This window comes from Apiospora phragmitis, assembly GCF_038363925.1.
Source record: "Apiospora phragmitis strain CBS 135458 chromosome Unknown utg000003l:1.0-2676785.0:1.0-2680665.0, whole genome shotgun sequence".
Taxonomy (NCBI): Eukaryota; Fungi; Ascomycota; class Sordariomycetes; order Amphisphaeriales; family Apiosporaceae; genus Apiospora; species Apiospora phragmitis.
The window spans coordinates 1265173-1288632 of NW_027117401.1; the positions used below are offsets into that span (position 1 = coordinate 1265173).

At 51.1% G+C, this 23460-nt stretch overlaps 8 protein-coding genes across 8 annotated transcripts; 4 read left to right on the forward strand and 4 right to left on the reverse strand.

The window, feature by feature from the left end:
• Positions 1-725: 725 nt before the first annotated feature.
• On the forward strand, positions 726-1955 carry PG994_002777 (uncharacterized protein; the record flags this gene model as incomplete). The annotated part of the gene is made up of 3 exons (XM_066854186.1): positions 726-763; positions 850-1461; positions 1523-1955. The coding sequence occupies 3 exons, from the start codon at positions 726-728 to the stop codon at positions 1953-1955; spliced, it is 1083 nt and encodes a 360-aa protein (XP_066720041.1).
• Positions 1956-3105: 1150 nt separating this feature from the next.
• On the reverse strand, positions 3106-3759 carry PG994_002778 (uncharacterized protein; the record flags this gene model as incomplete). The annotated part of the gene is made up of 2 exons (XM_066854187.1): positions 3106-3375; positions 3688-3759. 2 exons carry the CDS (start codon positions 3757-3759, stop codon positions 3106-3108), a joined length of 342 nt encoding a protein of 113 aa, XP_066720042.1.
• Positions 3760-10690: 6931 nt separating this feature from the next.
• PG994_002779 (CIA30 family protein) lies at positions 10691-11277 on the reverse strand (the record flags this gene model as incomplete). The annotated part of the gene is made up of 2 exons (XM_066854188.1): positions 10691-11168; positions 11240-11277. The coding sequence occupies 2 exons, from the start codon at positions 11275-11277 to the stop codon at positions 10691-10693; spliced, it is 516 nt and encodes a 171-aa protein (XP_066720043.1).
• Positions 11278-11653: 376 nt separating this feature from the next.
• On the forward strand, positions 11654-11986 carry PG994_002780 (uncharacterized protein; the record flags this gene model as incomplete). Its single annotated transcript, XM_066854189.1, has 1 exon — positions 11654-11986. The coding sequence occupies one exon, from the start codon at positions 11654-11656 to the stop codon at positions 11984-11986; it is 333 nt and encodes a 110-aa protein (XP_066720044.1).
• A 979-nt stretch (positions 11987-12965) lies between these two features.
• Positions 12966-14621, reverse strand: PG994_002781 (uncharacterized protein; the record flags this gene model as incomplete). The annotated part of the gene is made up of 6 exons (XM_066854190.1): positions 12966-13261; positions 13354-13570; positions 13636-13840; positions 14103-14396; positions 14450-14471; positions 14528-14621. The coding sequence occupies 6 exons, from the start codon at positions 14619-14621 to the stop codon at positions 12966-12968; spliced, it is 1128 nt and encodes a 375-aa protein (XP_066720045.1).
• Positions 14622-16889: 2268 nt separating this feature from the next.
• Positions 16890-18762, reverse strand: PG994_002782 (uncharacterized protein; the record flags this gene model as incomplete). Its single annotated transcript, XM_066854191.1, has 6 exons — positions 16890-16930; positions 16987-17252; positions 17329-18128; positions 18178-18371; positions 18440-18649; positions 18729-18762. 6 exons carry the CDS (start codon positions 18760-18762, stop codon positions 16890-16892), a joined length of 1545 nt encoding a protein of 514 aa, XP_066720046.1.
• Positions 18763-20910: 2148 nt separating this feature from the next.
• PG994_002783 (uncharacterized protein) lies at positions 20911-21169 on the forward strand (the record flags this gene model as incomplete). Its single annotated transcript, XM_066854192.1, has 2 exons — positions 20911-20977; positions 21021-21169. The coding sequence occupies 2 exons, from the start codon at positions 20911-20913 to the stop codon at positions 21167-21169; spliced, it is 216 nt and encodes a 71-aa protein (XP_066720047.1).
• A 1259-nt stretch (positions 21170-22428) lies between these two features.
• Positions 22429-23403, forward strand: PG994_002784 (aldo-keto oxidoreductase- NADPH-dependent; the record flags this gene model as incomplete). Its single annotated transcript, XM_066854193.1, has 2 exons — positions 22429-22938; positions 23011-23403. The coding sequence occupies 2 exons, from the start codon at positions 22429-22431 to the stop codon at positions 23401-23403; spliced, it is 903 nt and encodes a 300-aa protein (XP_066720048.1).
• Positions 23404-23460: the final 57 nt, after the last annotated feature.

Genomic DNA, 23460 nt, shown 5'->3' on the forward strand with positions numbered 1-23460 from the left:
TTCTAAATGGTATACTGATCGACCCTGCGATTCTCTCTAGCCTACCTACTCAAAAAGTATCAGATAAGCTCCGCTGACATTAGGCGTTGGTGCAGCCAGCCTGCTCTATCATCACTGGCCTTGTGTCGGTCGGATCGAACAGGGGTCGCTCCAGCCGCTTTGCAGGACTTTCCGCCCCCCACGTTTGGGGTTTTCAGCTCCCGACTCCCGACCAGCCTTCCCAAGGCACGACACGTTCCACAATGCTCATCATCTCATCATCTTTATTCTTGATTTCCATCGCGCTGCAACTCATGCATGCATGATGCTCGCCATCGTCGTCGCCATTGCTGGCGGTGGCCTTGATCTTACCATCTTATGAGGCGGGAACGGGAGTCTCGACGGATCCGGCAACTGGCGACCGCGTCAGGCTGCCAAGCCCCCAAGGTCCTGTCCAACCAGTGGTTGCGCCCGTTCGGGCTGGACAAAGCTGGGCAAGGTGATCGAAGCGGAGAAGAAAAGCAGATACCCGCTGTTGATGCTGGAAGAGCACGAGAGGCACGCGGATACGTACGCGCAGTTCGGCGGCGGGCTGTACACGATCATCACAAGGGATCCGGTGGTGATAAGAGAGGTGTTGGCCCGGCAGTTCAAACGTATGAAACGAAGAAGCAACTTCCTATATTTCTGACTTGAGCCGAACCTCGATTCCGGAACATTACATAAGTACTAATGAGTTGAAAATTATGCAGACTTTGACGTTGGGGCGGCCCGAGCTGGCTGCGTGAGGCCTCTGATTGGGGACAGTATATTTACCCAAGACGGGAAACCGTGGGATCATTCTAGGAAGTTGCTTGCGCCGCTGATCAGACGGCCGACTTTATCGCCTTTTCAAATCTTCGAGAAGCAGTTCCAAACCTTGGCTTCAGATCTCGAAGCCCGAACAGGAGAGGATGGTGCGGTCTTGGCCGATCTCAAAGAACCTCTTTTTGACTTCACCTTCTCCGTCATCACGGAGTTCCTGCTCGGGCCCGCCGCTTCAACCTCGTCCGCCGAGGGGAAGGCCTTTGCCGAATCCTTCAACACGGCGTTCAAGTGGATCTCCAAGCGCGAGAGGCTGAAGGCCTTCTACTGGCTCATCGACGGTTGGGAGTTCCGCGCCTCGTGCCGGCGGGCGCGCAGCCTGGTCGCCGAGTTCATACGACGCACCAAGCAGTGCATCGACGATTCGGGCGGCCTGGAGGACAGGATCGCGCTCTTCCGGCTGATGAAGGACGATAACGAGATCAGCGAGGTGCGGGACCAGTTCATGAATCTGCTGCTCGCTGGCAGGGATACGAGCGGGAGCTTGCTTTGCTGGTGCATTTATGTGCTGGCACGAGAGCAGAGTCTGCTCAGGGCATTGCGGGCTGAGGCTGGTCAGGTCCTCGGCGGTCGACTGCCGACGAAAGACGATTTTGGCAAGATGAAGCTGCTTGACCAGTTTGCCTGTGAAGGTACATTTTCAATAACATGCGCATTTTCTTTGCTTACTGATACGGAGGTATATCTCTGTTAACAACCTGCCAGTCCTCCGCCTCTTCCCACCAGTACCCATCAATGGCCGCATCTGTAACACCGACACGATACTGCCCCGGGGCGGCGACCCGGCTGGCGAACCGCCTATGTTCTGTCCCGAGGGCACACTGCTTTGCTTCTCGGCCTATGCAGTGCAGACGGACAAGTACCTGTGGGACAGCGCGGACAAGTTCGACGTCGAGCGGTGGAGCAGGGAGACGTCTCTGACGGACCGGATCACCGACTGGTCGTACCAACCCTTTGTTGGCGGTCCGCGGAAGTGCCTAGGAGGCGAGTTACCCCGTTTTTTTGTTTCTCCCTTTGTCGTCACTCTCCCTCTCCCCACCAGTGACGACAAGACAGTCTCGGCGGTGTGGCTGAATAACAAAGAAACGAGCAGAATCATTGGCGATCGTTGAGGCCAAATATGTGGTCTGCCGCTTTCTTTAGAAGTTCTCCAGCATCAAAGCCGCAGAGTCCAATGGTCAACTCAAGACCCTCGATGATGATTGGGTCACTAATGTTAAGTATCACGTTGGTTTGACCATGTCACCAGATGATGGGGTCTGGTTGAAGATGGTGTCTGCTCATTGAAACCTCGATGGAGGATCAAATACATAAGCGGTAGTGACAGGAATATGATAGTATTTATCATTATTTGTGTTATGATATGACGGTTTATCCCCCCATTTTGTTTATACTTTACTCTTGGGGCATGCGTAGCTGGCATCCCCCATTTAATCACAGTGGCTCTGTGAACAGGAGTATAAAACGCTGGCTTCCGAACCGGCTGGATCAGCCGATAACAGTACGGCTCGCAACGCCATTTCAGCCACTGTAGCTAACGCTAGGAAATGCCGCTTGGGATGCAGGGTAAATACATTATTGCTTTTCATCTCTGCTTTATAAGAAACTTGGATTCATGAAACCTATCTACAGCCCCGAACTTTGTTACGGTAGCACAACAATTTTCATGCCTTACCAGGTTTCTCCAGCAGAGAAAGGGGGCGCTGAGACCGACTCTAAAATATAGTTCTCAATATGGTGAAAGGGGTCAGGACATGGAAATAACGGTACGTAATACGAGAAAACGCTCACAGATTAATTGTCCTAGCCCCTTTTTTACACTCAAATGTCGGAAACTGCCATTACGGGTGACGCTGCATAGAGCGATACCGAACTTCAGCGTTGAGGTTCACGTCAGGTCATACTAGCTTCGAGCGTACTGATAAAGTTCTAGCATTCTACCATGGCACCGGGTCGAAGTTTAAAAGCGATACTATTAGACAATAACAATACGACGTCAAAGCTGAACAGAAACCTGGGGGAAGGCGAATGGCCACGTGCAAGCGAGTTATACACCCCAATTGTAGCATGGTAGAAAGAATAGAAGGTAAATTACAGTAAACTCCCGAAGGAAACCTTAACAATGTTCCAAGCTTACACCAAAGTCGAGTTGCAGATCTCCAGTTACCATGAGCTTGAGACTGGTCTATGGCTGTGACCTCGCAACTGCACAACCAGGGATATCACCCCACCTCTTCTCCAGCGTCCGATGAACCGGCTGTCTTACTCGTGCATCGGAGCCCTTGTGTTGAGCTGTACCGGGATCGCATCATCCGCAGTCACGTTCCAGCCAACTTCAAACAGGGACTGACCGTCCACCACGGTAGGTCGCGCGGTCCATGCCGCCTCCATCTTATGGTCCACGTCGACGAAGAGCATGGAGCCGAAGAAGATGAAGCCTGTGGTAGTGGCCGAGGTGTCCCCCAAGTCGGTGAACTTGGTCAAGCCCGTGTCTTTGTCGAAGCCGAAGAGGCTGGCGGAGGCGTTCTCGCTCTGTACAGGTGCCGACGAGAAGAGAGTCCGGTTCTCAGTGGTGCAGGAGAACTGGCAAGGGATGGGAAATCAGCTTTTTTTTTTCAGCGCTCATGGCACACGAGTTCCGGGGCAACGTACAGGTCACATTGTGAACATCAGGGTTCGCGATAGGTGTGTCGTCGGCCATCAAGTAGGCGGCGTCTAGAATCTCAACTGTTAGATTGGCATTGTTCACTTGAAGAGACTCTCAAATTGCTGACGCACCTTTGACTCTCACAATAGCAAAGCCACTGATGTTCTTTCCGTAGGCAAAAGCTGCGAGTCGGTGACAGCGGGGCGTCCCAACGGTTTAGCCGCGGCGCCAAGAGCGGCGGCCAAGATGGCGAAGGTTTGGAAGAGCATCTTGAACGAAAGACTTGTGGTCAGGTAAGGAGTGTGATATGAGTTGGTGATGCGGTGGATAGAAACGAGACGGGCAGATCCGTGGTACTTATCTGTCGGGCGTTGGGTGTGGCATTGGTGGTTGTTACGAGGAGAGAGACTCTTGTAAGAAACAGACAACGACCGCCGGCCGCTGGTAGACCAATGAAGATTCCGAGCCAGATTCCAAGCCGGGTTCCGAGGAGCCTAGAAACAATCTCAATGCTACCTTACGCTACGGTGAGCGATCCTGCATATCAGATGCAATCTTGGAATATGGGCGCGGTTACGCCCCTAGACAGTCTAGGAGAGATATCGGGTAATTACCAATCTACGCCCGGACAATCTCGACCCTGTAATTACGAGTGTCGTCTGTGCGGCAATGGTTGCAATGGCTGAGGACATTGGTCATACCGGTGGGTTGAAAGGTTGCAATTCAGGAGACCTAGTCAAGCTCCACGATATGAGCGAGTTGTTGTTTCTCTTCTATCACAACTGACTCGTTGCTTCTCGAACAGACATTTTCGAGTGTCACTATAGACAGGGGTGCGCTATATGGATGTGGGCCTTCCGCGACCCATATCACTAGCTATCCCTATCGAACCACAGTTGTTACCCCTGAGGAACACAGATCTCGACGTTACACACCGGCAATTGGGATCATCCAAGGCATGCACTTTGTGCAAAACCCCCACGACATCGGCCCGACCCAAGCGGGCATATTGTAGATCCTGTTAAGGCAATTCTCGAAGCAGCAGCAAAAGCAGATTGCGTGTGAAATGCGGCGTGGCTGCGTAGCTTCTTGGCGTTCTGTGTGCTGCAGACCCCCTTGCTTGCACTAATGCAGCTTGCTTTAAACCCCGATGATCTGTTCTGCGCGGTGTTCTATTTCGATCCGGTGCCAAGTCGGCTCAGCATATACGACAAACTCTCACCGACGAGCTTGCCAGAAATAGCAGGCGACGGTGAGAGAAAAAGCAACGAAATGGGCTCATGGCATCACGATTAAGCTTAAAAGAAGGTTATGACCACCATTGTTGTCCTATCAATGGGCCGACAAAACAAACACTACTACGAGTATAAGCACGTCGTGTTGCACAATCACGTTCGGCAGATTGCACAAGTCAGCCAGCCCAACCGGACTTGGCCGTTTTGGGCATGTTGCTCGTTGCGCCATGTACTCCTATTGGGTGGATGGCCTTCGTATATGCAGTGAGTATCGCACGGAAGACAAGACCAGGGGCCAGGACCGGGTATGAAGAAAAGCCGCACCTGAAATACCCAGTGGCGCTTGGTGCATCTCATCTACGAGGTAGGTGAGTCCGGGTTCGGTTCTCGCATCGGACTGCAGAAGAGGAGGACACCTGCCCAGCAAAGACCGGAGCCCCCCCCCCCATCCCCACCCTGAAACTCAAACGTAGTATCGGGCACTAAGCCAGCAGATCGATCGCACTGAAATTTCACTATACTCGTGCAGATTACAGACACTACTCAGTCTGCTGAGAATACGTATCATCTTATTGGCCGGCGGATGGGGTAGACCGGAACCCGGTTCACGCTGGTAGCATTCAGAGATGCAACGCCCTTGCACTCGGATGCGCACGATGGTTGCATTTCGAGGACATCATGCCATTGCCTCCTCGGCTTCTAGGTATGAGTGAGGCTTGAGCATGTGCTACAACGAAGACTATCGCGATGATAGGGACAGGGTGTAGAGGGCCATCTAGTATAAGATGTTGCTGAGAGTTCGGTTTTGAAGAAGGAAGAAAAGGCATCAACCCAGACTTCACTCACTAGTCCCTGGCACACTCAGACAAGTCGGCATCCAGACAAGTCGTTGATACCTTCCAATCATTATCCCATACAGTCGTTAATAATTCCTCACCATGATTCCCTACTTCTTCTTGCCCTTAGTGGCAGCTCCTCTCGTTGCTGGCTATGCCATAAACCCCTTCCAACAAATCACCCCTCGCAGCGCTTGTGAGGGCAACACCCCCGACACTCGCTCCCAGTGGTGCGATTACAGCATCAACACCGACTATGCCAACGAGGTCCCCGACACGGGAGTCACACGCGAGTACTGGCTCGACCTGACTGAGATCGAGGTGGCCCCTGACGGAATTACCCGTTATGCCCAGGCAATCAACGGCACCGTCCCGGGCCCGACCTTGCACGCTGACTGGGGTGACAACATGATTGTTCACCTGACCAACAACCTCAAGACGTCGACCAACGGCACCAGTCTGCACTTCCACGGCATCCGCCAGAACCAAACCAACGACAATGACGGCGTGGCGTCCATCACCCAGTGCCCGATCGCGCCCGGCCACACCTTCACCTACAAGTGGCGGGCCACCCAGTATGGCTCGACCTGGTACCACTCGCACTTCTCGCTGCAGGCCTGGCAGGGCGTCTTCGGCGGCATCGTCATCAACGGGCCCGCGACCGCCAACTACGACACCGACATGGGCCTACTCTTCCTGAACGACTGGAGCCACCAGACCGTCGACGAGCTCTGGAACGTAGCCCAGGCCGCCGGTCCCCCGCGACTGGACAACTGCCTCATCAACGGAACCAACACGTTCAACAACTCGGGCACGGAGACCGGCTCCCGCCACATGATGCGCTTTGAGGAGGGCAAGTCGCACCGCATCCGACTGGTCAACACCGCCATCGACACGCACTTCAAGTTCTCCATCGACAACCACACCCTCACCGTCATCGCCATGGACCTGGTCCCCATCGAGCCCTTCACCACCGACGTCATCAGCATCGGAATCGCCCAGCGCTACGACGTCATCGTCACGGCCAACCAGGCCGCCGTGGCCGACAAGTTCTGGCTCCGCGCCACGCCCCAGTCCGCCTGCAGCGACGTGACCTCGCCCAGCAACATCAAGGGCATCGTGTACTACGGCGACAACAAGCCCGCGGCCGGCGACGAGCCGACGACCCTGGCCCACACCTTCGAGGACAGCTGCGAGGACGTGGACGCGTCGAAGCTGGTGCCGCACGTCCGGGCCGCCGTCGGGCCCAACGCGTGGCAGTCGACCAACAACGTCAAGGTCGGCACCAACGACGACTCCATGTTCCGCTGGTACATCAACTCGACGACCATGATCGTGAACTGGGGCAACCCGACGCTGATGCAGGTGCACAACGACGAGAGCAGCTTCGCGACGTCCAACGCGGTGCTGCACCTGGCCACGGCCGACCAGCCCCCGGCCGACGACTGGGCCTACGTCGTCGTCCAGAGCGACCTCGCCGTCGCCCACCCGATCCACCTGCACGGCCACGACTTCCACGTGCTGTCCCAGGGAAACGGCGCCTACGTGGAGGGCACCACCGCGCTCAACCTCAACAACCCCGTCCGCCGCGACACCGCCATGCTGCCGGCTGCGGGCCACCTCGTCCTCGCCTTCAAGACGGACAACCCGGGCGCCTGGCTCATGCACTGCCACATCGGCTGGCACACGAGCGAGGGCTTCGCGCTCCAGTTCGTCGAGCGCCAGGCCGACATCCCCGGCATCCTGGACACCCAGCGGCTCGAGGACACCTGCTCGGCCTGGAACGCCCACGAAGACAGGGCTGTTTTGCTGCAGGATGATTCCGGTATCTGATTAATGAACGCTTCCTTTTTTCCCTATGTAACTGAAAGTGTGTTTCCTGCGAGGCTGGCAATCATTCGGTCTTGCTACAATGTCCTAGCACTTGCGTCAACGATGGGGGTTATGGCCTTTTCTTCTTTTTGGCATTACGATTCTTGTATTATTAGCCGGGGCACAAAAGTATTTATTGTTTAGTTTATTTATTCATGCCAAATTCAAAACTACTCGCTACCTTCAAATTTGCTGATTTCGTGAACTGTTATATTGCCTCCATTCGAACTTATATGATCTCAATAGTGATGATTTTCCCTCTCACATTGATGTGTGTGGTAAAAGTGGCTACCTGTTCAACCGGGTACCTATTCTGCCTATTCCTTCTGTCTCTTTGCTTCTATCCTAGCTAGCGGTCAACGAGGTAGACTTTCATAATATTGAACAATCTAGTTAGCTGAACTACATGCTTGACATTGAGAACACCACACCACGCGGACCCTCGCAGTAAATCTCCTGCTAAAAATTTGCTTGCACACACTACGTGGTAGAGTGCTTAGCTTTTGGTGTCCATGTCTCCCATATTAGCTAGCATCCTTCACCTGTCCATCTGCTCATTCTACCTGCATATGCCACCCGCTGTTAGTTTCTGTCACTTGCGACAGGGAAATGCAGCACCTGCTCAATGCTACGACGAATCCATGACCAGAATAGTTGTTCGAGATACAATGACGTCGATATAAGAAGTTACCCCTCTAGACCCATGCTGCGAGAGCCGCATCACCCACTTCAATTGGGACATTTGCAATATGCTTGTATATAGTAGTAGTAGTATGTATGCCTAGAGCTCAGACCACAGCTATGGAGTCGTCCGTATTCTGTGTTCAGTCTCCACAACGAGGATGACACTCAGTCTTCCAATAACCCCTGCATAATAAATGGGTAGAATATCGACGAGGATTATTCAACCTTGTATTATGCATATGTATGGGAATGATAGAATGGTAGCTTGAGGTCTGTGTTCGAATATGACATGTAACGCCCCTAGGGATCGGGAAATCACCGCCCGACAACCGCGCAAATACCAGAGGCAAGTCTAGGCGTGCCTCAGGATATATCGGAGCGTGAATGATTGACATACACTAGTTGATCATGTTTGTTTTGTCGATCCCGACTTGGATGTATGCCACAATTCGCTGTCACTAGTGTTGGTCTGTTTGGAAACAATGTGCTTTCGTTTTAGGCATTTTGTCTCTGCAAAGAAAACACCTCAAGTCTTGAGCCTGCCTCTGGCAGAACCCTACATCTTTTCCATCCAAGAAAGTTGACTCTTACGCAATGACGAGTAAGTAAGGAGACCCAATCGGTATTGCCGCTTTCATGCATCCGTCCACTCCCCGCAGTGTCCCTTGCAAAAAAACTATTCCGAGCGCGCTGAGCCTCCAAAGCCTAGGTGTATGTAACTTGTACAGAGCTTCTGGAAATGCTTCCTCCTACTGCCGAAGAAGATCCGAACCAAGATGCGATTCGCTCCCACCACGGTGGATATTAATTCGGAGATCCGCCTCGACATGCACAACATCGCCCCCCGCAAGTGGACCGGAACGGTTTCGGAGGCCCCAGGAAGGGGTGGGCCCGTTTCCATTTTACCCTACGCTCTGCCTCCGTTGCGATCTGTGCGAGTTCTTACTAATGATGACGATGTTAATTGCGGTATATTCTGCAGCTAACGCGCTCTTGGCGCTTATTCTCCAAAGAGGGTCCCCGGATCCAACGAGCTTCAAACGGGGCGGCTATGTGTTACTGTAAATGCGCAATACTCCACCTGTGGCGGGTGTTATGTGGGAAAGCCCCTATCCAGCATTGGTATTGAAAGAAGCACAGGTCACGAGAGCTATGCGACCGGAGTATGCCGTCCACAGAAACCAGGTTATGATAGCTGTGAGAGTTGCATGAAGTAGCACGGTAGCTGACACCTGACAGTTGCCATTCCTATTGTGACGTCTATGATAGCCGTGCCACCGATGTCACAGCCCGTAGAAAATGGATTCATCTGAGCAATATACTCATTCGAAGTTTTCATGGTGGTATTGGGTGAACTTTCTTTTTGGTCGCGACTGAGATTGGTTTCCTGCACTCGAGGGATGATTATTCCAGATAAGGGGTCGTAAATCGGCACGGCGAATGCCCTTCTTGATTTTTATCAGAATGCAGACTTGTATTAGGGGAGAGCAGCACAGAATGTATACCGGGCTCGCCATGGCGGCTACGACAAGCCCTAGGACTTCCATGTTCAGTAAAGTTATTATTGTCCTCGTTGCCAGTAGTAGAGCTACGGCGTTTGTCGCACTGTTAAGAAAGCCATGCCCGTGCTTCTCACTAAGGCATCCGTACCAGTAGTGCCTGCACCACAAAGCCCTGCCATGGCCCTATTTTCGCCATCGAGGATACTGCCTAAGTTTAGGGGTTGATGGACTGGGTGGGTTTCTTACTAGGTGTTTACGTGAGTATTAGGCAGAGCTCCTATGGTCTTAATAAGTACTTGTGTATTTTATTGATGAAATGGCAATATGCGAAAAGCATAGACGACGGTGGTAACACTCAGGGTGGAAGTGAGTAAATTCTATCACATCTTCTTGCTTAGGCAGCTATTTTCAATGCTTTGTGTAAGTACGGTATACGATATCGGCATGCTCCACGCTTGGCTCTTGATAATCTTATGTGCGGGCACAGGATGACCAATCTCATGGGAACCAAGAGGCGAGGCGGGTTAACTGGGTGCTCACATAATCTTGGACAATGCTATCAAGTCGCGTAATGCGTTAAAGCCAGGCACCAGGGGTAAAAAGTAAATTGGAATATATGTGGGTTACTAGTCTGAAACTTTTATAGACCAGGTCACCCAAAGCTTGCAGGAGGCTCAGTAATAGAGGTCGAGAGATAGGGGTATCAGAACTCGCCTCACGTAGTCACTGTCAGTGAAAGCAAAGGATAATTACGTCAAGGCATTATGGATCTAATAGATTCCACCAAGTATTATGTGACGTTCGATTGCACCTCACACCGTTCATATTTGCCGACTCATACAGTGGATGCTGCGCTTCCAGTGATCCATATAAAGTTAAGGGAATGGGCTCTCTTTCATATACCAATTTCCCCTTCTAGCTGAACATCGCTACTACGGATGACTCTTGCAGAAAGCTGAGATAGACTTGATTGTCAGGCTAAATGCACCTTCTTGTTTTCCGAAGTAACTGGGAAGAGGAAAATGTCAGTGTGTGAATCTTTGGACACAAGACCTAGCTCGGCATTGGCTGCTACCGTACTGACCTCCTCATCATCAAACTCATCGTCTTGATGCTGCTGGTGTTTAAAGGCTTGGCATCGGGCTGAGTCCTTCCCCTATATGTCGCAGTGAAGTTGGCCCAAGGCAGAAATACTTCCTGGATTCCCGAGGAACCATTGCCGCTGCCGCTGCTGGGCACAGTGAAGTTGGTCTCGTACAGCAAGCTGCTCTCGCGGTCGCTCGCCAGCAGCACGTCCTTCAGGTTGAGCGTGTACAGCCTGCCGTCGGCCAGCGCCACGGCGACGAGCAGGCCGTCGTACCCGGCCAGGTCCCAGTCCAGCGACCCGACCGTCTGCTGCGAGGCAAAACCGGCACCGCCCAGCGTGACGTCGTCGAGATAGCCGGCGAAGTTGGCCTCGTTCGCGGCCGCGGCGATGGACAGGTGCGAGGAGCTGTTGCCGCCGCGGACGGAGTCGTCGACGGCTTCCCAGAGCGAGGCGTTCCAGGGCCTGCCGTGAAAACCAAAAATTCAGCACGCGTTTCTTCGAGTAATTGGTAAAGCAGAAGAAGCGGGGCTTACTGAGTTCCTCCCAAAAGGGGCAATTGTTGAAGAGCCATCTTGTTAACCGGAATCAAGCCAGTCAGCTCCGTTAATTACCCAGAGCAGTAGAGAAGACGAGAGGGACAAATGCCAATGGAACATCCTAAATGGAATTCTGAAATAGCGAAAAACTCATGTTTGCCTCCGGTTCCCTGCATATTGAGAGGCATTTCGTTTGTTCATTTTGTTTGACTTTTCATCATTCAACACTCATGTCTCACATCTGACCTGAAAATCCTGTGCTCGTGAGAACCTTTTTGGGGGACAGTGTTCGGGTCACACGACGGATAACACCACCGTAATTGATTTTTGGAACTCCTGATCATATAATTAATAGGAAGATTCGACAGACAACAGCCGGAAGGGAGAAAAGCTCGAATACTCGCAGTCAGGATGGATCCTAACCAACAACCTATACAGCCTCAGCAGCCGCAACAGGTTCATCAATCTCAACAACCTCAGCAATATCAGCCATACCAGCCAACCCCACCCCTCGCCAGCCGACCATGGCACATCACGAAGCTCGTGCTCCACTCGCTGTCGATCGTCTTCTGCATAATCGGCATCTCCATCGCGCTCGCCGTGAACCCGACGGTGCTCAGTCTGCAGGTCGTCTGGGTCGCGCCCGAGGCCGCCGTCGTCATCATCTGGTCCGTCGCCAAGTTCGTCACCCTCTGCGCGCGCGGGAAGAAGGACCAGGAGCAGCATCGCGAAGGATTCACGTAGTTACGTAGTGACCGCATCGACAAGTTTAGTGCCCATTGCACTTCCAATGCCTTGTTTAGCAAGAGCCTATAGGGGTGTGTTCTAGCGAATGTAGAAGTTAAACTGAAGACCGATCCCGTTCTAGGTTCAACGTGACTGCTTGAGTCCGTTATGTAAAGTACCTAACTTTGCGATCAAGGAATATGCGGTAGAGGCGTATGTAGATAATCCATACATGACCAAAATTGACCGTTGAATCAGACCTGCCTGGCGATCACACGTCACTGCAGTGATTGTGCTGCTTCATGCCAAAGAGCTTTCTTTGTTCTATGGGCTTCATGAGGCGGATATTATTATGCAGCCATGCCTGCCTCAATGTACGACACCCCTTTGTTGGCTTCATACTGCCACTCTATAATTCTCTGATAACACTCGGTTTGGTCCAAAGTGTAGATGAGGGTATCATGACGTACGCACAGCTACATGAGTCCGCATATGACTTTATGAGGCGAGATTGGTTGGTGGGATATCCCATGGGTATAATGTCACCTCTAGACTCTAATTGGTGGACTTTGCAGAGCCAGAAGGCTTCTTCTCTCCTGGAACTGAGTTCTGGCACATGCGAACAAGATTTTAGATAAGGATATGGCAATTAACGCCAATATATGTGATGTTGCAATGAAGAGAAACACAATGGTTCTTTGCGCGATCTTCTGTATGATCGCCGTATGAATGACGTTTGATAGAGAGATAAGGCTATTGATAGTCCAGATCGCTTGTAGAACAGAGATTACTAGCATTCGTGTTTTGACCGTACGCTTTTGCAACAACATATCTGGTTACACAAACTTCAACTTCTCTGACTTATCAAACAACTACTTTCGATAGAACTGAGAAACTACATACTCCTGTGACTACGCAACTCCAACACTGCCCCTTCAAAGACGTATAACCAGATAGGCTACAGTTCTGTACTATTGACCCAATGAGACTCGGAGACCTAGTTAGGGACGATCAGAGTATTGAACAAGTTTCCAGGAACCTTGACGAAGGCATCAGAGTCCAAGCGTTGGTCCACAGACGCAGCGCTGCCATCAGCGGGAGAGTCAGGGTGGTGGTAGCAAGTGTCGCCGCCGATCCAGCTAGCACCCCCGCAAGACGCACTGGCGGCACAGGATTCCACACAGCCGAAGTAATCCGCGACCGCGACCGGCCCAGTATAGGGGTGACTGTTGATGCCGTGTTGGCAGGCGATGTAGAAATCCACACCGTTCACGGTGATGGGCTTGCCGTGGTCTTCGGTGCACGAGTACCGCTTCTTTTCCAGCGGGCCCGCGTTCAGGTCGGCGCAGCTGGTCGGGCTGCAGCTCCCGCAGGCGCCCACACACCCGGCGAGTGGGCACTCATGAACGCAGCGGCCGCGATGGTGGGCATCTTCGAGTTGGTGCTGAAGAAGCACTTTTGCGTCTTGACCTCGTAATCGACACTGAGGCAAGCGGGGATGCCGCCACACGCCTTCATGCAGGAAGCAAAAGACGGGTAGCGGTCGGGGACCTGCTTCAGGTACGTGGTGCCATGACGCTTCTTGCAGGACATGACAAAATTCTGTCACGGGAGCAAAACAGTCAGCATAAGAATCATGTCATAATTGCTAGTGAAGGTGGACGCACCTCGTCAGTAGGGCTAGCAAAAAGTTGACCATCGGCCTCCGGGCATTCGGTGGAACATCGTTTCTTGTCAAAATGGTTCACTGTAACAGTGGGCGGGTCGGTGGCGTAGAGGTGGTGAACACCGGGCTTATGCACTGTAGAGTACCCTCCTCCAAGGCCGTAGAGTTTGCAATTGTTAGTAGCAGAGCAGACGTCGAATGAGACACTGATTGGATATTAGCATACTAGGAGACGAGGATTACCTAGCGGTTGGAGATCTTACCTGTTGCAGACACTGGAGGCGGAACACTTGTCGATACATTCTCGGTGACTGGAGGCCGTCTCGATCCCTTTCACGACAGCCCCGGCCGTGTCAGAGCAGCATTGGATGTAGTATTAGGTTCCGTCAACCCCCTGGTGGATCTTTCCATCATCTATATGAATGTCAGAATGTGGCCAAACGTGCGAAGGGGCACATGTAGACTTACTCATCGGACAGGTGAGATCCGTGGTGATCTGGGGAGATGCAACGGCGGCCTGGGGGCGAGGGGGTGCTGGGGCACATCTTTGGGACCCGAAGATTGAGAGTAGGGTAGGGCATGGGGTTGTTATCTGGCTCCAGTTCGCATGTCATTTTACTGGCATGGTATTCTGCGCTGCCACAGCGAGCGTCGTTGGCGCAAAGTTCCGCGCATGCCTCTAGCGAAGCGACGCTCACATGCGTGGTGAACCCGGTATGAGGATTTCCGTGACCACAGAGCAGCTCGAACGTTTTTCCAGATCTGTAAGTCGTCAGCCACGTTCACAAAGACGACAAGCAGGGGGCATTTCTTACATGGAGTACAGCTTCCCGTGGTCTCTCTGATTAGTACAGTCGTACGAGGCAAGTTACCCGACCAGCCCTGATCAGTACCTGGGCTGGTATTGCCGGTCGTTGACTGTGCCGAAAATGGCACCAGAACGGTAGCCAGCGAAGTCCACCAGACGGCGGAGTGAGAAATAAACATATCTGATAGGGCGTCGGTTGGTTGATTTGATGGATGTAGTGGCGAACGGCGGAGGATGTTGGTGTTGTAGAAGGGTGCGCTTGTCAACTTATGTAAGAATCGTCCAGCTCATGCGTTGGGAGACCCCTGAAGCTCTATTGTCTCATTGAGCGCTAGCTCAAGTGTTTCTATACGCAAGTCTGGATCCTGTATCACAGGAGATGTCTTTGACCTGCAGTGCAGATCTGGAAGCATAGATGGCCAGTCGTAGCTTCGTCCAAATATTATAGCATTAATACCGCTATGCTGCAGTACCACATCGCTTCTCCCTCTGTGTTAGGGTTTTTATTGAGTTCACTAACCTACTGGAGGGCATGCCTCCAAGCCAATACTACATATAGACTTGATACCGATTTGGGTTTTGAGATGCCCAAACTATGCATCTCCAGCAGGAGACATGTAGGCGGCGAGACATCAAGCCGTTGATTCATTTGGAAAATACCAAAAAACAACATTATACTTTCTAAAATAAAAAGCCTAACGTATCCCACAAGCGAATATCCTATACAAGCGAATATCTCATTCTTTTACACCCTTTTTAATAAAATATAAGTTAATTTTATTATAACGTATTTAATATATTAAAATTAATCGGAATCCTCATCTCTAGATATTTCTATATTATTCTAATAAGTACGCGTATTATGCCCGGGCTCTCCGTAGATTCTATAACGTTATAAGCGTGTCCTAAACGTCCTCGTATAACTATTCCTCCGACGCGATTCGTTTTATAACTATCTATTAATGTCCTTTTAAAATTACAGGTCTTTTCTAGCTTATATACGAAATAATCCTCTATTTTATAGCCGTTTTTTTTATACGGCGGCGCCGGCTAAGTATTTTATTTACTTTTCGAAGTGTCGCGTTCTTACTTTTTAAAAAAGTAACTCGGTATATAATATATATTATAGCCTTTATAATTTAATTAAGGCTAGTTAAAATAAATATTAAAAAGTTATTTTAATACCGTACGATACGGTTTCGAATATATTCGGTTTAGGATTAAGCTTTAATCGGATTATTTAGGGTTTTTAATTCTTAAGGAATAAGTAGGCCGAAAGATATCCCCGGAGGTATTAAAGTACGTAGCTTTATATTTAATTATAAAATAATATATTCCGGATTCTACGAAACGAGTCCTATCCTTTAAAAGCTTCCTCGTATATTCGAAACGGTAAAAATCGAGTTCTTTTTATAATAAAGTTCGAAAACTATTAAGTAATAGTTTTCGTAGCTATTTAAGACTAGGAAACGATAACGACTCTTTGTATAAAACCTGGTATATTAATTAAAGTATCGAATCTAGTCCTCGCCTTTTTTATTCGTGATCTAGCTATTTTTAGTAACTGCGATCACCTAGTCCTTTAATAATAAGCTATTTTTATATTAAGAAGAGAGGTACGTTTTCCCGGTAAAAATAATATATAAAAAGATAGCGTAACCGTGTAATCTAACGCCTTAAATAATTGTAACTTATTCCCGGTTCCTTTATTATATTACCCTAGGCCTTTCGTATCGATCAGAGGTGGTTATAATTATTTTAAACGAGATTTAGTTTATAAAAAAGCCGGTTTCGTTAAAGTTATAAATATCCTTTTTTTAAATCTCGTATTTATAAATTATATTTCGTATAAAAATAAACTATGCGCGATACGTATTAAAATCTTTATAAAAAACTTTTTAATAATCGATTCTTCGGTTAAAACGCGTCCGGAGGTCTAGTTGTTATTATATAAAGTTAAAGGCCTAATTAACGCCGACGCGTCCCGCGTCGCGTAAGTTAAATAATTAATTCGTTATATCTTTTATACCACTTAACCGAGGAGGAAACGATCGCGTATTTAAATTAATAATATATCGAATAATCGCATTTTTCTTCGAAATTTAAAAACTTTCGAGAATTTATAAATATTTCGCGTCGTATAGGTTAATTATTTCGTTTATATTATAAAGTTTTCGATAAGACGTAATAAATTAATATAGCTTTTTATACGCTTAAAATTAAGTCTTCTTAAAGCGCTTAAAGCGCTAGAATTATATTACTCTTTTTCTAAAGTTGTGGCATTTTCGGACGTAAAAGAATATAAAAAAAGGTTGAGGCTATGAGGAAATTTATAAAAGTGGGACATTCGCTTGTGTGGGATATTCGCTTGTGGGATACGTTATCTTAAAATGCTGGCCTGTCTTGGCCGCCCCGTCCCGTCTTCATGCCTGTCACCTCCTTGTCGACTATACGACGACGGCACTTGCGTCATTTGAGGGACCAGGACCTATCTTTAATGGTAAGTTCGATTAGAAACCATGAATTGTAACTCAGTTCCTTGACCGGAAGCACTTGAACAGCCATACGCCTTGTCGGCCTGCGGGATGCTCTCTGTTCTCCTATTCCCCAAGTCTCTCTGAACTTCAGCTGCAGCTGTCCCCCCCCCATCCGCGTTTCCGCTTTTTCGGATCTCGACAGTAGCAATGCGCGCCATTGGTTTTCTCGACCGGATACCCACGCAGGTGTTGTCCAACAGGGGTGACTCGGCGGGCGAAGACTGTTGCGCCAGGACCACCATCTCGGCGGCACTATCCCAGGCTTCACTCACCCTTTTATGTCGTGCCGAAAAACCGATATGCATAACGACGACAACGAAAATGGAGGAACAGGAAGACAAGACACAACCTGTCAAGCCAGTTCCTCGCCGCCATGGCATAACCGTGGAATGTGGCACGCATAACGACTTCAGTTGACCCAGAAGCCGAGTCGCGCAACTTGTCAGGCATTGGGAACCAATCCACAGGGTCTTTATTAACCTGGACCATGGCGTTCGCTGCCGTCTTCCAGTCCTCCTCATTAGCCGGCATGAACGGAATTAGCGAAGAAACTGGCAGCTGTAGGTTCAACCCACAGCGAGATAGGCCATCGCTGAAGAACATGGATATCGCGTGCTCAAGCGTGCGGGTTCTGGGTGAAATATGAGGTTCGTCAGTCCAGTTATTGTAGGGAAACGCCGTGTAGTCTAATAATCTGTCAAACAGAGAGCGGTTGTGTGGATTACTTTTGATGGGGATGAGGCCAGCAGAAACATCCGCAACGTGGGAAGACAGGACCTCTGTGAACCAGCTTGTATGCATTTTGATATGCGTCCATATATCTGGGCCTGGTGGAGAGCGTGGCCGGTAATTTGTGACCGCGAAATCGGGAGCGCTGTCCTTCTTCAGCTCGGTCCGCACGATATCGCCTCCCTGACTAATGCGGTAGTTGAACTTCAGGCGGCCGCCATCAAAGCCGCCGATATCCATTTTAATGTACGTGTCGGCAGCCACCCACTGAGCGTCAACGGTGCAAGTCACTGGACCCCAAGTGGTGGTCTTGTTCTCTTCCCGACGTGTTATGTGTAGCAAAAGCTCTCCCAACGAGTGACTTGCGCAGCGATTCTGTGATCTCGAATGTAGTCGGTTGGCTGGTAGTGCCTTTCCTGTCTTTGTAGTACATTGTAAAGTGGTCCAATGTTGGAAATGGCAAAGAAACCTTTTTCTGGGCCAGATCTATCTTATCGTGAACCTTGCATGCCACGCGCACTGCTGGTACTCTGGTTTCCACGTTGTAAGTCTTGACCGCTAGATCGAGCGACCCGTACCTTTCCGGTACCTTGTTCTTCTTGCGCGCCTTCAAGTAGATCAAAGCTTCAGAGTAATGACTAGCCGCCAGGTTCAGCAGGAGACCTACAGAGGTGTGTGTAGTGTAGACAAGGTATCCCCTGGGTCACCTGAGCGACCGTACATCATTTTACGTATATTCCTATCAAGGAACTCGGACTCATGGTTCAGACCTTCGTGACTCCACCAGCGGGAGAGTTGATCAGCGACCAGAAGGTATGTTGCAGACGGATATATCCGGTCTTCCAGACGCTCAATAGTCCTGGAGCATTCATACTTCGATTCCTCGTGAACAGGGAAGTAATCTGCCGTGAGGTTTGTAGGCCACAACTGTATATCGCTCCCTATTCTCGAGTCAGTGACATCAGGACTCAGGCCAGTCTGGTACTCGGGGTCCCTGACCGTTCATCCAAAACCTCATACCTCCTACTGGTAAGTCCATCTCCCTTGGCAGCATGATAACCGCAGTAGCTGGTCCAGCAAGCAAAGCTAGACTTCCCCCAACAAGTAGAAGAGTAACGAGAAAGAAATCTTGGCGCCATCGCTTTCGATTGAAATTGATGGCGCCAAGGAAATCAATAGACCAAAAATAGCTGCATCATTCGACGGAGCATCAATAGACTTTCGTGTATTGAACAGGATATGGATTGAATAAATGGGGGTATAATTACCTCACCAACATAAAAACTCTATTAAAGCTCAGTAAACCAAGCGGTACACCACTTCCGAAAAGAAGTTTAGATCGCACAGTATGTAAGATGATGGCAGACATGCTTGATAGTATGAGCAGTTCCTTATTTGAGAAAACACGTGTTAGCTGAAAATACAGGCTGGCATCAACAGGAAAGGAAGTGACCTGCCTGCACCTTGGCCGCAATCTGCAAGGCCGCAAATTTCAGGTTGTCGCTTTCTTCAGCACCCTGGAGTTCCGTGCCAATGAAAAACCAGGAGATATTGATAGCAACGAGGCCAATCGACAGAGTTGCCGGGATTGAATGGACAGCAGATGTACATAGAAGAGGCAGCCACTACTGATGTAATAGAATCTTCGCCGAGTCATCAGGCGTCCCTCGCCAGATGAAATTCAATATCCCGAGCCCAATGGCCCTCAATATAAACTGGAAGCGCTGGATGAACGGCAGAATGACAGCTCTGGGAGCCATAATTGTGGTGCTATCACGAGTGTCTGCAATGATGAGGGAAGACATCCCTTGCCTCACATTATATTAATAAGTCACCCACGTAAGGCTTTGCTTGACTATATTGTTACACGACTGTAACCGATCAGTATGCTCAGGTCGAGTCGGTTGCATATCCCAAGGATCATATTCCGAGGGAAATTGCTTCGCCACTCTCAGCCGCACGAGGCGCCCGAGGCTTCCACCAACAGGGTTATGTACAACCCCATCTCTGACGACAGCCTACTAAGCCTAGGTAGCATTTGTGGATGCAATGTGGTGGCTGATATAATCTGGTACGCTCTATCAATAGCCATCTGGTGTCAGAGAATCTGTCTATGGGAGGACGGATAAGTCTGTCGATCCCCCAACGCACTGTGGTGAATGTTGGCATATATGTAAAGCGACTGCCATCAATCAGTGCTTGCTGAAATCGCCAAAGATTTCTATCTCAAATAATCGAAGTTTGTACAAGATAACCAGTAAAGATGACCAGAAGCTAGTAACGCTTTGTCGCAGCTACTCCTGGCCCGGTAGCGGAGATGCTGCTGGGATAAGCGGCCCATGAGGCTGTAATGAGATCGGCAAAGTCCGAGATCTTGGGTTGCAATCCAATCAAGGGGTACGGGGATGGAGGGGCGGGGGCTCTGTTTGGTGTGACCTATGACCCTGGCTCTGTAGTGGGCGGCAGTGCCAGCCATGCCTTGGAGGGCCATTTTCTACATATCGAAGTGTCGTACCTCCCACATACTCCAGGGTTTGGCCGCAGGCATTGTTACTTTGGGGGTAACTGATCGAGTGTGGCGGGGATATGCACTACAAGACCCTGAGAAAACGGAGTATGTCTTCCAACGATGTGTTGAGATAGATCGCTCTGTATCTCTCTTTTAACACACATACACTCTCTAACCTGCTCCAAAAAAGCGACATCATAGAGATAGTCTCTACCTCGTACCAAGCCCTCGTCTCTCGACAACCCGGTCTTGGCCAACGTGACCCTGCTCCCCCACAACGACTCAGCGTGCCTGGTCACCTTTAAGTGCGACTTTGACACGGAGAGTACCTGGAGAAACTACACTGACGCTCCTGCACAAGATTGTGTTGAAGATGGTAAACCTGGACCTGCGCTTCTGCGATCCTACCTGGACGCCATGACGGTGGGTCTCGGCGCGTCCGACCACGTTGGGTGGGCAGCGCTGATGTGGGCGTTGGTCCGAAGGGAGGAGGGAGGGCGAGGGGGACGCGACCGCGTTCCGCCTCTTGCTGAGATCTGGCGGCGGCCACAACGTGCGCTCGCACTGCCACGACCATCCCCCATCCCCTAATTGTGTACCAGCTCGTGCGCGCCACGAGCCCGGACATGGTCGGATCCCTGATGGACATAGGCGCCGACGTGACGTGGAGACCTAGAGTGGGTAGCACCGATCATGGGCTACGCCACGGCGCACCGCGACGACCCGGCTTACCTGCTGCCCGCTCCTCGGGGCCAAGACCGTCACTGAGATCCCTGACCGGGCTGGGTAGACGCCCTGGCTAGGGGCCGCGATCCACAACCGTGCGGCGCTGGCGCAGTGCCTGCTGGGAAGCGGGGCTCGCCTGGGCGCCGAGGGTGTATTGAGTCAGGATGCGCTCGTCATCGCGTACCAGGTCGGGTCGCTCGGGGGCGGGGGCTTCCTTCTCGGGTAACGCGCCGCCGGCGCCCGTCTTACATAGAATTAGGCGCGAACTACTTCCTCATCCGAGCCGGGTCCAGCTCTGACGGCATCGGAGGCCACCGAAGGTCTTGGTTCTTGTCTCGGCCGTCCAGAAACTGCAGGAGTTCTTTGTGCATTACCCTCGGGATGAACATAGCAAGCAAAGTAGTTCTGACGCTGGTGGCAATGCCAGCAGTGACGAGGGTCTGAAGGAAAAGGACAACTGAGGCATGGTTGAAAGCTTAGCTGTAGTAATTATGAGCTCCTAGTTGCAGTAACTAATGCAAGGTCAAGGCGACGGGATCGAATTCGCCCGGGTACTATCTCGTGATCGGTGACAAGAGGATAACATGGCCGGTCTCGCCTGTCCAAGAAGACACGTTATCTCTCTCGTCCTCCTTGGATAACCATCGAGATGCCAGAATCCACGAAGGATGGAATAAGTGGATGACAATATATCCAAGCCCGCGACAGCGCCGTGCCGCTAGACCTATCAACGGCAATTGTAGCCGTTGGCGCAGCACCGTCATCAGTGGGGAATTTGCTGGCTTGGGGCGGTGGAGTTGGCTAACTACGGTTAAAAAGCAAGCGGCGGCGGGCGGCCGTCAACTCCTCCCCAGCCCTCCTCCATTGACAAGTTTCCAGTCTCCCCATACGTTTGTGCGATTAATCCCGCGCCTGCCCGCGTAACCAAACCACGAATTACTCGCCGATGCTCATCTCTCGCTTGTATCCGTCTTCGGAACTGATCTCTTAGCGTCGATGGGTGGCTGCTGGTTGTCTCGAATGCGTGGCCACGATTGGTGCGGTTAAAGAGCAACCGACCCACTATCTCTGACCCGTCGCTGCAGAAGTCGTCGGCAGCTCTTTAGTCCCACTAACCAGGATGCGCTCCGCAGCTGGCTGTCAACTCGACATGCCAGTGGCCAGGCTGGTCAAGCTTCCAAGGGATTCTGGCTCGAATTCCTGGCTCGATCTCGCATTGGGAAGGCAAGAGAGCTGTAATGGTGGAGTCACACTGGAACCTGACAGGAGGCAATGCACTTATGTCAGTGGCCCACATGGTATTCCCCTCATTGGCACCACTGCGTCATGCTCTCTTGATGTAATAACGTAGTGTGCAACCCGTCTGTCTCATAGATAAATACCTAGATTCCACGCTGCCTTCTGGTCTTGCTTGCTTCCTCTTCTTAATTCCCCATTAACTTGATACCCCATAAAGTCGTTTCTTTGCAAAAAATCAACATCAAAATGTCGCAGCACAGCCAGCACACCAAGAAGACCTACACCCTGGCATCGGGCGACAAGATGCCCGCCATCGGCCTGGGCACCTGGCAGTCGGGCAAGGGCCAGGTCGGCGAGGCCGTCAAGGCCGCCATCCAGGCCGGCTACCGCTACATCGACACGGCGCTGGCCTACGGCAACGAGGCCGAGGTGGGCGAGGGCGTCAGGGCCGCCGGCGTGCCGCGCGAGCAGCTCTGGATCACCACCAAGCTGGACAACCCCTGGCACAAGCACGTCCAGGAGGGCATCGACACCTCGCTCAAGAACCTGGGGATGGACTACGTCGACCTCTACCTCATGCACTGGCCCTGCAGCCTAGACGCCAACGACCACAAGAAGGTCTACGATGACTGGACCTTCATCGACACGTGGCGCGAGATGCAGAAGCTGGTCGGCACCGGCAAAGTACGGAACATCGGTGTCTCCAACTTCGACATCACCAACCTGGAGAAGCTCCTGAAGGACCCTAGCTGCAAGGTAAGAACCCCACGTCATTAACCTATATCCCTCCTTCCTGTACAGTCATAGACTGACCCTCATGATGAACAGATCAAGCCGGCCGTCAACCAGATCGAGCTGCACCCCAATAACCCCTCCCCCAAGCTCGTCCGCTACTGCGGCGAGAAGGGCATCCACTGCACCGGCTACTCCTGCCTGGGCAGCACCGACTCCCCTCTTTACAAGGACGAGACCCTGCTCAAGCTGGCGAAGGCCAAGGGCAAGACCCCGCAGCAGTGCCTGCTCCAGTGGGGCATCCAGAAGGGCTGGGACGTCATCCCCAAGAGCGTCACACCCGAGCGCATCCAGGCCAACTTCGACCTCGATGGCTGGTGGTTGACCGACGAGGAGGTCGAGCAGCTGAACAACCTCAAGGACCGCTTCAAGGTCTGCGGCGACGACTGGTTGCCCGAGAAGATCTTCCACGAGGGCGACTTCGAATAGATCTGTCAAAACAAGTAAAATAATGTTAGAAAGACAGGGTATAGAGGGGCGTTTGGA